The 14,653-nt window shown below is 45.0% G+C and overlaps 1 protein-coding gene across 1 annotated transcript in view; it reads left to right on the forward strand.

The window, feature by feature from the left end:
* The window catches only part of LOC108681358, a 38,597-nt gene extending 24,228 nt beyond the window's left edge, over nt 1-14,369 (forward strand). Inside the window, exons 20-25 of the mRNA XM_018170376.2 lie at nt 279-379; nt 5,722-5,899; nt 6,234-6,312; nt 7,612-7,767; nt 12,486-12,624; nt 13,111-14,369. Coding sequence (XP_018025865.1) covers nt 279-379; nt 5,722-5,899; nt 6,234-6,312; nt 7,612-7,767; nt 12,486-12,624; nt 13,111-13,331 — 874 coding nt within the window. The 3' untranslated portion in view covers nt 13,332-14,369. The remainder of the gene's footprint in view (nt 1-278; nt 380-5,721; nt 5,900-6,233; nt 6,313-7,611; nt 7,768-12,485; nt 12,625-13,110) is intronic.
* The last annotated feature ends 284 nt before the right edge of the window (nt 14,370-14,653 follow it).

Here is a 14,653-nt window from a genome sequence, read left to right on the forward strand (position 1 = left end):
TTCGTTCACATATGATCTGAAACTATAATTTTTAATTAGTATCTGCTGCAATTTACCTTCCTTCGTGATCAACCATCTGTTATATGTAAAAATTTCAGGTATGTCGGCCTGGTTTTGCTGAATTTTTTATAAAACGATATTCGTGGACTGATGGAACGTTCTCCATAGAAACTCCGTTGGCACCATCCTTGTTACGATTCACACTCCGGGTTTATTTCTATTATATAATAAATTGCACGCTTTAATATAAACTTTCTTAAGATTTGCTCTTTTTAAAGATGTCACGATGACGGATTCTGGAAGCCCTTCATACAGGAGGATGGATGGCTTGAAAAGAAGATGGCCATTCTATGTCAGCCATACTACCTCAATTCTGAAGGTAAAATAATCAAGTTCCGCTTTCTTACCCTTGATATCCGGCCTACTATTGAATTTGTTATTGATAAGTCACAGTCTTGCAATACTGTATAGCCGAGGCTTCCATCCCATGTGATATCCTCAGCCTCTGCCTCCTATAATTGCCTTGTTTACTCTTTGTCCTTTACCACTTTAATGCCCCTCACCGCATTCTGCTCCTCACTTGACTCTGCCCCTCACAACACTATGCCCCTCACCACACTGACCTCCATCACATTCTCCCCTCACCACTATCGGCTCCTCACACTTTGTCCATCCTTGTGACCTTATGACCTTATGATGAGTTTAAGACTTCGAAGTCCACGGTCACGTTTATGCGCCGCCTTCGTCGTCGTCCTCCGTTTCCAAGTCGTCGATAGGCAAGCCCTCGGGTCCCGGATAAAACGTTGAACGTGGTTCGTCTAGTTGCCTCCATTGGGCCAGCTGATGCAAGATGCTGTTGCTTGTCACTTTCTGATGGTAGTTTCCCATAACTGGATAATCATGGATCTTTCTCGACCACTTGTCCACTCCTCTCATGAATGTCGCAAGGGTAAACTCCTCTCTTCTCAGCACTTTCGGTAAGGCATTAAACAGTCTCGGTCCTACCACGGACAGTGATCACTCCCGAAAAGTCTGTACTCAGGCCGCGGCACGGTTATTAAATAGGGGGATCCTGCACAGTATCCCCCTACTTCGTTGAAATATGTCACTATTTTGGAGGTCTCACTTTCAAAGTTGAGAGCCAGTCCGGTTATCATCTTCCAAATGTACAATATGATGTACCTCTCTCTTCTCTTCTCCAGTGAGAACGGTCCAAGGTGTTTCATCCTGTCCCAGTAATTCAGCACCAGTTCCCTCATGCCGCTGATCCTGGACGTGAAGGTCCGCTGGACTGACTCCAGTTTCTGCATTGCACCCGCCTGGAGCGGCGCCCAGAACTGGCAGCAGTACTCAAGATTGGGGGAGCGCGATGACTCTGAAGAGTGTAATCATTGGTGCTGCTTCTCTCGTTCGAAATGTCCTCCAGATCCTACCCATCTATTGTCTGCTTCGCGCGACTATTTCCATCAGTACACACCAACACTCCGAGATCTCGAACAAGTTGCTTCTCAACTTTTTGTGCCATTCGATGCCAAGTAGGGATGTGGCATCCCTGTCTCTGTGTCGACTCTTTATTTCATAGCTTCGAACTTAGAACCGTTGAATTGCATATTATTCACAAGGGCCCAATCGTAGATTGTCAACAAGTCATCCTGCAACTTCTCGCACTCTAGGTTCTCTGAGATCCTCATCAGCACTCTTGTATCGTCTGCAAATGAAGATGTAGATGCGTGAGTAAGCTCCGAATCAAAATCGGCGATGTGAATGAGGAAAAGGATCGGTCCTATTCCTCATCCGAAGAGGGAGAGGATCGGTCCTCTTCCTCTGAGTACGGAGCCCTGTGGTACTCAGCTTTTCACCCTCGCTTCTCTCGATTTTGAGTTTCAAATTGCAACAGCTTGTTGTAGTCTATTTGAAAGGAAATTGTGGATCCACCCTAACAGGCTTCCTCCTAACCCCAACATCCAGAACTTTCTGAGGAGCTTCTCATGGTCAACTTTATTAAAAACTTTAGCAAAGTACAGGTATACCACGTCCACGCCAGCTCCCTCCTCCAGTAAGGCCACAAGGTGGTGATGATGATCCAATAACTGTGACAAACAGGAACGATTTCGCAGGAAACCATGTTGTCCGTTATTCTAAAGTTCAACCTTTTCCATATACTGGACAAGCCTCCTGGCCCCTACCTTCTCAAAAACCTTGATCACCTTTGAGGTCAAGGTCACCGGTCAGTAATCTTGAGGTCTGTCCCTCGGGCCTCCTTTATGGATTGGAGTTATCAGTTCCACTTTGAGGCGCTCAGGAATAATTCTCTCCATCGTCGAGTGTTTCCAGAGCATTGTGAGCGGATCATTCAGTGCCCCAACACACTTCTTCAACATCACCGCCGGAATTCCATCCAGTCCTGTTGCTGAGAACGTCGCCAGTTCTTTGATGCCTATTTCTATATCTTTTGGTCCAAGCTCGATGTTCTCTAACCTCCTTCCGCCTGGCAACTCCTGGAGAACTTCGATTTCGTTCTCCTATCTTGAGTAGCGTGGGTTACTGGACACTAATTCCAGTGTAACTAACACTAATTCCAGTGTAACTAGTTACACACCTGCACTGGTCATCTCCGACTATGACATCCCTATCCTTCAGCGGGCCGACTGGCGTCTTTATTTCAGCCTTTGGCTGGGCGTATTTTAAAAAATAATTAGGGTTTTCTCTGATAACCTCAATTACTCGTTCCCCGGCAGCTTGTTCTTCCATCTTGTGCGAGTCCTGCAACCTGTTTCAGTCCCCTTGTGGAGCTCTACTAGTCTCTGTAATATCAGGTCACTAGCGGATTCAACTAATTGTTTGTTTAATCGTTTGCGCTTTCTCATGAGGATTCGACGGTCTTCCGGAATGCTGCGGACTTTGAGGCCCATTTTTCTCGGGGTATGACGTACACACACCTGTGCTAATTTCTCACATAGTATGTGTAAATGTCTTCTGCATTCATCTCGTGAAACTCTTCTCTTCAATCACTTACGTCATGTTCATTCCAAATTGCCTCCGAATCCGTTCTTCGATGGTGGAAATTAAGTCCTACCAGTCCCATCTGTGGAATAATCCTGGGCTGGGTATCAGTTCCGATTGTCGGATCCACCATCAACAGGCGGTGGTCGGACAGTGAGGTTTCTTCAACCCGAACGTCAAGCACCATTCTTTCATTATTAGTTGAAAAGAGATCGAGGATATTGTGTTCCCTTGTCGGCAGCTGAACTTTCTAACTGAGCAAGTGTTCCACTGCAAACTTCACTAGTTAGGCTCCTTGACTTTTGTCTCGGTCATCAACCTCCGAGCCGCTAGGGCTTGTCTAACGAATACGTGGCATATTGAAGTCCCCCATGGGGCTGGGTCACCCAGTCTTGCCACCCTGGTCTCATTTTCCTTAAGGATTTTCTTGAAATTTTCTGCTGGACGAGCAGGCGGCCTATGGCTACGCAGAGGTCGAGTTCTTTTATGTGGAGGTGTAGCACGTATCCAACAAAGCCATCAGAGTTACCATATTCCGACCTCAACTCCACCGTGCTTCTTGCTAAGAAGTTGCAGAGGTGAAAAAATTGCTCGGATTCTTCCTCCCTTCTTTCCGGTCTGCACGGTAGTGTTGGAATCCTTCCATTGCTTTTGCATTTTTGAATCCAGGATATCTTTTCTTACATGCGACTCCGTTAGTGCAATCATAAAGATCCCACCCTCGTCATCCATCTCTCTCAGCATACCAATCTTGTGACGCGCTCTTTCTGGGAAGAGCCTTTCGATGTTGGCCAGCAGAATGCCAGACTCTCCCCTTCTTGGTGCGCTTACCTGCAGCGACACCGCTCAGTCATGTGTCCCTGGGTCAGTAGCTCCTTCATCTGGAGTTGCATTAGTTCCAGTTGCTGCATCTGTTGTTGTATTGGCTTCCTCATCTGTAAAAAAAGCCCTGACGGTAACCTCGTGGCCCCCCTCCCGCGCGTCCGTGTCCCGTACGCATGGGCCACTCACTTTAGTAGCTAGGTCGTCACTCCTTTCCTTCTCCAAAAACTACCGTCTTCATCACTCCTTCTAACAGTGTTTTCCGCCACATTATCGCTGCCCAGTCTTTCATGTGATGGTGGGGCTTGTGAGTGTGCAGTCCTGCACCCTCGTGTAATCCTTTCCTTTTTCGCACCCTCGGGAATGCCCGCTTCCGTAGGTACAGAATTTATAGCACAGTCAGGGACGTGAAAATCTGCAGCCATCGCCCTGTCTCCCGGGGTTCACATTTTTTTGCAGTTACTTCCAGCTAAACCTTTCCTTGCTAATGGCCTGCTTGAGGGCACTTCTGCAACTTGGGTAGATGGTATCGATGGTAGGGTTGGAAGAGTTGGAAGGGACGGTGTCTAACTATCTTCGGAGTCGCACTTCTCGGGGGTTTGTGCGGTGGCCGTAGCTTACGTGATTTGAGCGTTTGAGCCTAGATTAGAGGGGGGAAAGGCAGCAGGATGAGATGGGGTACTGAAAGGGCTGAAGGCAAGGGTAAGGCTGGCGATAGAGGTATCGTTAGAAGTTAAGGAAAGGGTGGGGGAAGGGTAGGGGATGAGACAAGGGTACCGTTAGCCGCAAGAGAAGGGGAGGTGGCACGGGTGGAGGTGAAGCCAGCATTACCGGGTTTGCAACCCACTAGTTTAGGTTTTTCTTTCATGGCTGCGATCAGCTTAGTTTAGCTTTCTACTAAATTTTTTCAAATGCTCATCATGCAATTCTTACATTCATAGGGGACTCTGGTCAGGTCGAGCCGAATAAGGAAATAAATAGGTAATTCTGAACAGGTTAGATGAATGAACAACCGGCATTCGCTACATTGTAGTACAGTACCGTTTTACAAAGTTCCTTGAAAGTATACATGAACTACCCATAGGGGTTTGCATCATATCCTATTTAGTAATCTCACCTTGTTTTTCTTATTATACGATTACACCGGATATTTTACACTATTACACTGGATATCACTGGATTAAACTGAGCTCAGTCACAAACCACAAAACCTAGAGCTCGAACCGCAGGGCTCACATACCACGCTGTGGGCTCGTCAAGAAATCATAAATACTTTCGGATTCGAGCACACTTGCAATTTCACTCGCTTACTACAGCTCAACTCTCATTTGTTTCTATGATTTAATGTAAACACTCGGCATTTAATGAAAACACTTCACTGCTTCACGTATTGAATGATTTAATTTCATTCTACAGATTGTTTTTGTCGCCAAGTACTTTTTATGTAAAAAGGAGTAATTTTATGAACACTTTGAGTCACTCTCACACTGAACTATTTATAATCATTTTTTTACTGACTTCCCTCATTTTACGCCGAAACACTGAATTATATACATCACTTGGGCCCAGGCTATAGAATAAACAACTGGCGAACAAAGAAAAATAATCCTCAACGATTTACTTCAGCGAGAGCCAACCGCGACACGTCCTATCCCGACGGCATCTATAAGGAAAGTCCAAAACCACTCTGCTCCTCACCACTCTGCCCTTCACCACTCTGCCCTTCACCACTCTGCCCCTCACCACTCTTCCTCACCACTCTGCCCCTCACCAATCTGCCCCTCCCCACTCTGCCCCTCACCACTCTCCCCTCACCACTCTCCCCTCACCACTCTGCCCCTCAACACTCGCCCCTGGCCACTCTGCGCCCATCACTACACCCCTCTCTCTCCTCAGTCTGCGGTCGCCGTACGCGCTACGCCAGCACAGGCGCGGTGCTCAACACCCAAGACTTCGATAGACCGCGCAACCGCTGGCCGTGGGTGGCGAGTCTGCTACGTGACGACGCCCACGCCTGCACGGCCACTGTCATCACCCCCGTGTACCTGCTGACGGCCGCCCACTGTGTCACCAGGTGGGTTGACGGCCGCTCATTATGTCACCAGGTGGGTTGACGGCAGCTAACTGTGTCACCAGCCACACTTACAAGTGCCTACGTACGCTTGTACGCTGCAGGAATATGTACAGATGAAAGTACAGTTGTACACATCCGTACGTTAGGATGCAGTGCAGGGTATGCTTGGGTGATGATCTACGGCTCGTAAAAAGGCCTATTTTATAAATATTTATAATATTCATTTGTGTAATCACGCGTTGTTGCTCATTCCATCGAAGTTGAAAGATATTTACTCCCTCACAATATTTAATGAAACTCAATAAATAATAACTCAATGATATAATTATTTCAGGACCCCGGAAACCAGCACTGAAGCCATAGAGACGACGCGTCTCAAGGTTGAGGTTGGAGCCGCTCACTCCAGGCTAAAGGTGCGTAATTCGTACACTCACATGAATGTGGAAGTAACAATGTCCTAATAATAATGATCTTTCGGATTTACGCACTCATGAATGGGCATACTAAATTAGGAGTAACAAAATATATATATATATATTTGCTTTTGTTTTCATACCTAAACCAAACACAGTTTAAAATTAATAATAATTTAACAAAATAATAAAATTAAAAGCAATTTTTGCGAATAAAATGACGGAACAAATTCAGATGAGTTGATTACCTGACCTATGCTGAATACCTCAAGGATTTAATGGATGAGCTAAATTGGAAGAGGCGAGACTCGGTCAGGGCACGGGAAATTAACTACATTTTGCCAGAAATTTGGACAAATGCTGCTTCAGTAAACTGAGTGTCATCTGGCACTGTTTAGTGGCTTGCACACTTGCTGTACAAAAGTTACATTGCTTGATGAAATGAGATGACATTGCTTGATGACATGAGATGACATTGCTTGATGCCATGAGATTGACATTGCTCATTGATGACATGAGATTGACATTGGGCATTGATGACATGTGATGACATTGCTCATTGATGACATGAGATGACATTGCTTGATGACATGAGATGACATTGCTCATTGATGACATGAGATGACATTGCTCATTGATGACATAATTGATGACATTAGATGACATTGCTCATTGATGACATGAGATGACATTGCTCATTGATGACATGAGATGACATTGCTCATTGATGACATGAGATGACATTGCTCATTGATGACATTAGATGACATTGCTCATTGATGACATGAGATAACATTGCTCATTGATGACAAGACATACGCTCGTTTTAACAAAAGATATTTCATCCAATCCTTGATGCCTATTTGGTTATAGTAGTCGGAGTATTTCTTTATTAATTTATTGTTTTTTGTGCCGCTTCCTTGTTCCACTTTCTGGCTTCCTGCAGTGAGGGAACTTATGCAGCGCAATTATATTTTATGATAACTGGCTGATTTGATTCACTAATTGATTTCAATTTGGTCTCGTAGCAATGTATTCATTAAAATCTCACAAAATTTTTAAAAATTTGTTGTGTTGCATAATCTGTGCTAAGACAATATTGTACTCATGTTCAGAGTTTTCGCGTGTTGCAGGCGCAGGTATGTTCCACCTTGTTATAACTTAACGATAGTGCGGGTTTTGAATCCGTCTTGAATATAATATTATTAATCTTAGCTGAAAATAACTCGCCTGCATTCCATGTATTTACCAATATTCTCTGCATTCAATCCATCTTAAATATAATACTATTAATCTTAGGTGAAAGAAATTCGCCTGCATCCCTCGTACCAGACCGGCCGCAGCCCCCGCAACGACATCGCGCTCGTGGAGCTCCAGACGCCTCTGGTGTACAGCGCGGAGCTCTATCCCGCCTGCGTGGCGGACGCCCAGCTCAACGCCCGCGTCGATGCCGTCGTAAGAACGGCTCGGATTAAGCATATTTCGATAGTTGTAATATAATGATACTTAATAGGAAATAGATACTGCAGTGTAACTTCGTTATTCCCAAATAATTTTACAATTTAGAAACGGTTTTTACTAAAATTATTAGATAATAATTGTAATTTTACATTGTCTTTCCCTTTTTCACACTCGGACATGTTTACTGATTCTTGTAGCACCGTAGTGGCAAGATTATCAATTATTCATCTCCACGAGACAAACAAATTTGAAAATCATTTTTCTCCGATGGTTTATATTCAAATAACTTGAATCGTAATTTTGCTGGAGTTGGGCTCAGTTTCTTTTGCAGGCAAACGCTGTTGACATGCGCAATCATTTACAGACGAGCTACTTAACAAGTCAGGACGACATTTCTCGGCGACCCTATAGCCAACGAAAAAATCAATGTGATTACTCATTGTTATTCCTCGTGCCTCATTGCATATATCTATTTACTACGCTAATAAATTTACACAGCAATTTTAGTCCATTTTAAAGTCATTTGCGATATTACCATTAGCTACCACTAACGTAAAGCATTACTAATGTGAATACTGATGACTAATTTCGTCGTAGCCAGGGACATTATTCCTGAACAACACCTAACAATGCTCTCGGTCTCTGACCAAGTGTCTCAGTTGGTGTTGAAAGTAATCGTTTAAATATATATGATTCCTTCCAATTGCTTGTACCGCGTTGGCTTGAGCGGGTGTTCGACTTACCGTGCATGTGTATGCTTGTTATGCCTCATTGGTTTCTGCTTTTGTTCACCTATCATTTCTTGATTACCAGTCTTTGTGAAATTGAGTGCAGTTTCTTTCTTGCTGACTTGAGTATTAAATTGTTTAAGTAATCATTTAAAGATAAGATATTCAAGTATTGTTTGGAGTGCAAAATCTGTAGCAACATCAGTCACTCTGCTCAAGCGATCATCTTCCGGTAGTTCTCTGTTCGTGTAGTTCCCTGCGTCAGAAGAAAGGGAGATACATCCGTAACCTTGTTTTGTGCTAGCTCTTATAATTGTTACGCGACTGTCCTCCGCCTGACGCTACCCTCCACTTGACGCTGCCCTTCGCCTGACGCTGCCTCCACCTGACGCTGCCCACCGCCTGACGCTGCCCTCCGCCTGACGCTGCCCTCCGCCTGACGCTGCCTTCCGCCTGACGCTGCCCTCCATCTGATGCTGCCCTCCACCTGACGCTGCCCACCGCCTGACGCTGCCCTCCGCCTGACGCTGCCCTCCGCCTGACGCTGCCCTCCGCCTGACGCTGCCCTCAGACGCCGCCCACCGCCTGACGCTACCCTCCGCCTGACACTGCCCACCGCCTGACGCTCCCTTCCGCCTGACGCAGCTCACCGCCTTATTGCTGCCTTCCGCCTGACGCTGCCCACCGCATGACGCTACCCTCCGCCTGACGCTACCCTCCGCCTGACGCTACCCTCCGCCTGACGCTACCCTCCGCCTGACGCTGCCCTCCGCCTGACACTGCCCACCGCCCTGACGCTCCCTTCCGCCAGACGCTGCTCACCGCCTTATGCTGCCTTCCGCCTGACGCTGCCTTCCGCCTGACGCTGCCCACCGCATGACGCTGCCCTCCGCCTGACGCTTCCTTCCGCCTGACGCTGCTCACCGCCTTATGCTGCCTTCCGCCTGACACTGCCCTCCGCCTGACGCTACCCTCCGCCTGACGCTGCCCTCCGCCTGACACTGCTCACCGCCTGACGCTCCCTTCCGCCTGACGCTGCTCACCGCATGATGCTGCCCACCGCCTGACGACGCCCAATGCCTAACGCGGATTTGGCGCGGATTTGGGCCGACAGAGGACTTGGGATGGGCCCGTGGCCGTGGCTTCCGCAGCTCGGCACGCTCGCGTCACAGCTCAGTGACTCTCGGAGTCGGTGTAGGCCACCATCAGAGGCGTTAAGGTCGGGGCCCTGATCATTGACATGAAACCATTCCCTGTTTTTAATTAATAAAATTAATTCCTTTTTGTTGGAATGGTGAGTGTGGGAGGCCTTATTAAAAAAAAATGCCTAACTCTGCCCACCGCCTGACTCTGCCTTCCGCCTGACTCTGCCTTCCGCCTGACGCTGCCCTCCGTCTGACGCACGCTGCCCACCTCACCCTATCGAAATTTTTATTCCTGTAAGCCGCTGGCACAAGGACGCCCAACGCTCACCTAGCGTGTAAAATAGCGGTTCTATGTCTGCTTTAGGTTCCGGTTGCCGGATCGAAATAAGCGCCGAAACGGAATCTTGTGAAATACCTGTCGAGCTTGGGGCGATCGTGAATATACGATAGTTATGGAAATCCTCAAATCAAATGTTTGCTCACAGAGGGGCTCTTTGTAAGCGATAGTTCATCAGCTTTCTTCTGCTTGAGCAATAAGCTCAAGCATGCTGACATATGCCATTGGCTGAACAGTTCTTTTGTTGAAGAAACCATTCGTCTAGCAAAAAATTTTACCGGGGTCTGAAAATGCTGCTTGCAACTGCTGCAAAATGAAGAATAAAAGCATTTCTAACTTCTAATACCATTCCAATATTGCTGAGCTCGATAAAAATTTCCTGAATCTATCCTCGTATAATTTGTAGTTATTCAGAAATAACCAAATTCATCTTTATACTTAAATGTAACTCCAGATTGAAACCTGGTGATACAACGAAATTGCGTAGATAGAACAGAACAAAAGCAACTACTTACTTGCGAATAATCGTAATACGCTTTGCAAATCTGTTCTATCGTCTATCAGCTGGCCCGCCCAGTAGTGTGAGACTAGCCACATCCTGACCACGCACAGACTGTAGGTTAAGTAGCATCGTAGGCAATGCTGAACTTTCAATTACACAATTGATCCAGTTGACGTGATGATTTTGAAACTCGAACCTTAAGCATATGAACAGGAGCAGCTTAAATCTTGTCGGCATGCCCAAAGTTGAAAATTTCTACCATTGCAAAAATCTTGGTAGTCATGATAAATGTCGCCTGCCGACGAAAAGTACCTATTACAACGAACTTCACTTTAGAAAGCACTGAACAGCAAAAAGTAACAAATTTGTATATCTAAAAGTGTCAAAAACAGTAATATTCAGTTTATAACACTGAGTTGTTTGCATGACGTAGACTCCACTATACACGATAAGATTACACAATTCGAATGAGATGCGTGTATCAACCGACGTCCGAATGGGACGAACACCAGTAAACCCCTGCTCAATTTAGGCTCAGCGCGGTGCCTCCGCGTCCGAAATCCGAACTACCTCTCAATGCTTGTCTCAAGCCGGGTAGTTGTAAACCAACCTCCCACTCCTTATCAGGGAGTATAAAGGGGATTGTTTTGGTACACCTGCCTCTAAAACTTTGGTTCTTTGGTGAACACACGCAATACACGCATCTTGACGTACAAGTAATAAACGCTTGTTCATGTACACATATCGCAAGGGAGTTCGCACAAGCTTAAGGCAAGCTTTTCAATGAAATGTAACGCAAGCGTCTTGACACGAACGCGGTGCATGCGGGTCGAAGACAACGCAACGCACGCGTGTTAGTTAATCACGCGTAAAGGTCTCGTGCCAATGGACAATCATTGCACGCGTAATGAAGCTCGCGTAAACGCTGGCGCGACCGTGAAATTTCATTTCAAAATATGGTCCCAAAAGTTTCGAAGCGATTTGCGTGAGAAAAAAAAACATTCAAATCAAGAAAACGTAACGCCCACACGTTGACGTACACGCAATGCTTGAGTGGTGAAACGCACGCGTGGAAACTCCTGCGCCTACTCTTGCATCGTATATGGGTTTTTGAATAAGAGGCTTGTCACGCTCGCGCTAAGAACTCATGCCAGCTACTGAGCAAAGCAAGCCAATGGTGGCTTGACCAGCCACTGATTTCGTGTGTCATTTGACCCTTATATTTTTTACCATGGAACTACCCAAAATAGCACCTGTTGGGCGGCTGATTAGGGGAGGCGGCCTTCCACATCTGATTCATCTCTATTCCGAGAGTGGCAACCGAAACCCGACCGACAGCTGCTTCTAAATTTTTATAGGGTATAGCTTCTAAGATGTTCGCTGGAGAACCTAGCTACTAACATGCACCTCGCTATACCGTACTTATATGCACCTCGCTAAATCGCACTTACATGCAATTTGCTATATCGTATCTACATGTACCTTACTATATCGTACTTACATGCACATCGCTATATCGTACTCACATGCACCTCGCTATATCTTAATCATACAATTTTTCCAAGGCTTTTCAGCTATCTCGAACAGCCTTCCAGACGGCATCGTATGAACGCGTTTAAGAACAGACTAGACAAAGCTATGCAGGAGCATATGTTCAGTCATGAAATGGCTAGCACCTTACGGACCTTGCAACAAGTCCAGCAGCTATCTCAAACAATCGTCAGTTATGAAAAGATCTAGTTCAAAAGGCCGGATCCTTTGTAAATTAGGTCTCGAAAAGTACAGGGATCGACATCAGGCCACGGGCCTATTTCTTCAGTGCCGACGCATCCATTCTATTCAATTCTATCAACAATTTTATCGACATGCCACTGGGAATCTTGAAATGACACAAATTACGCATGTTTTACCCTCTTTAATATCTTTTTCCTTGAGAAATTAATTGCTCGTGACGCGACACATAATTTTTGTAGCGAGCTTTACTGAAAATTTCTCGACAGGCATTCAATCGCAGCTTCGGAAAGCCTACTTTCGAGTTCGAGGTCGTGGGGATGAAAGTGTCGCCCGAGTGTCGGGCGCAGGTCAACGAGTGTCCTACACTGCAGCTCTCCGAGTCGCAGTTCTGCGCCGAGGGCAGAGGTCAATCATGGATTAGTATTTAATTATGAATATTTCACTCTGGGAGCTGAAAAATATTAGTAGCATAACTAATTACGAAGTTGTCTTCATTTCAAGTGACAAGAATTACGGCTGGACAGAGTTATTAGCTGAGAACTGGACAAGAGTGTTTAGAGGTGAAACGGGATGAGAAGAAGTCCAGGACCGGGGTGTATTCTTGGGCGGGGGTCAAGTCTTGGGTAGAGGGTGAAGTCTGGGGCGGAAGGTGAGGTCAAGGTAGGGGTGAAGCTTCGCTCGGAAGTGAAGTCCACGGCAGGGCTGAAGTCCAGAGCGGGGGTGAAGTACAGGACGAGGTCGTGGTCCACAAAAGTTGACTTGCTATCCAGAGGCAGATACGTTCGGTTCCTCAATAGACCGGAAATAGGTATGGGATTAATGATAATTATCAGCTTAATAATTATATTTAAAATTTACTTAATGTTTTAATTTCATTACCTGTTTCTGCAGGCGGTGGCTCAGTTCTGCTTGTGGGAGGCTCGTCAGGAGGACCGTTCTTGCAGAACCTCGTCAACGAAAGCGTCACAGAAGCGTGGACGGTGTCGGGCGTGACGTCCTCGTCGTCCCGGACCGTGGACTGCTCCGTCCCTGTCTTCACAAACGTCCATTTGTTCTCTGACTGGCTCAAGGATTCAGTCCTCGAGTTTATGTCCAAGCTCACACTTCCGTGAACGAAGATTTGTTCGAAGAGGGCTGGAGTTAATTAAGAGGAATTTATTCTCCTATTAATTTGAAATATTAGTACTTATGCTACATTTTTTTCGTAGATATTGTTCCCTCTTACTACTAAGTACTACCTCTAGTAGTTTTAATTCTGATAGTATTAACGCTCCTGTACTTCTTATATAGGATGATATTCAATCAGCGCTAGAGCGTGTAAGGGTGATGTTGGAATGTGTGATAAGATACGTAAATGATTGATGATTGGCCCAGGGATGATGACGGGACCAAATACGGGGCATTTATCAGCAATAAATTTAAGGTTATATCTTTTCCTGATATGATAAGAAAATAATTTTAAGGTGATATGTTATAGTTGCTGATTAACTGTTGTCTCGCAATAAATTTACCACTGACGATCATCTCTACTATAAGTAATATGATCTGCTTTTCAACGGTTTTGAAATCGATCATGTTGCGCGAAATTTAATTTATAAGCCAAAGTTTGTCATCACGGATTATAGATTACCGAGTGACGCACCAGCACGCGGTATAGTAACCTAATAAGCACCAGGACTAAATATCAATTTCAAATATTATAGCCACCTCTTGTTTAGCTACGATGTGAAATATCTCTTTCATTTGCTCCTTAAATATTATAGAAGCTTTTAATGAAATCTGTGGCAACAGGTCTTGCCAAGGTCATTCGGTCTTGTCAAGACCCATAGGTCTGGCCAAGATCCAGGTTATTTACCGCACAACATCTAAAATTATTTCTGGTAAAATAACAATCCTAGTTCGGGGCACTTCTACAAGTGCGAAAAAATTTTCGGAAATCATATATTAGTTATATTTTTAGAGGGATATTGAGGCTAACATTTCTTCTTACTTTATAGTTACTATCAGTCTAATATTCGACGTCAGAATCGAGTAGAAATCCTGAGCTAGAAAATTATTTTGATTAGCCAAAACGTTTATGCGATTTATATCAAAGTAAATAAAGCATGTGCTTTTGTTTATTGTTTAATTGTTTAGTGCTTTTAGTTGTTTAGTGCTTTAGTTGTTTTTAGTTTAGTTTAGTTTAATTTAGTCCTTCATCAAATAAAATTGCTCCTTTCAGAATGTTAATTTTGCTCAACCTTCTTCACAATCGATTGCGTTACCATACACGAATTTTCGTACTGGTAGAAGACCATCGTACTCTTGAGATTTATAATATGTTTATGATCAAATCTATATATGCCATATTTTGCGCGAAGCTCTCGTGCTTGCGTTACTATATTATGATGCGAGATGAGAGCAAATCTTTGCCCAGAACCAAACGTACAATGTT

This window comes from Hyalella azteca, unplaced genomic scaffold, assembly GCF_000764305.2.
Source record: "Hyalella azteca isolate HAZT.00-mixed unplaced genomic scaffold, Hazt_2.0.2 contig90, whole genome shotgun sequence".
In the NCBI taxonomy this organism is placed as follows: domain Eukaryota; kingdom Metazoa; phylum Arthropoda; class Malacostraca; order Amphipoda; family Hyalellidae; genus Hyalella; species Hyalella azteca.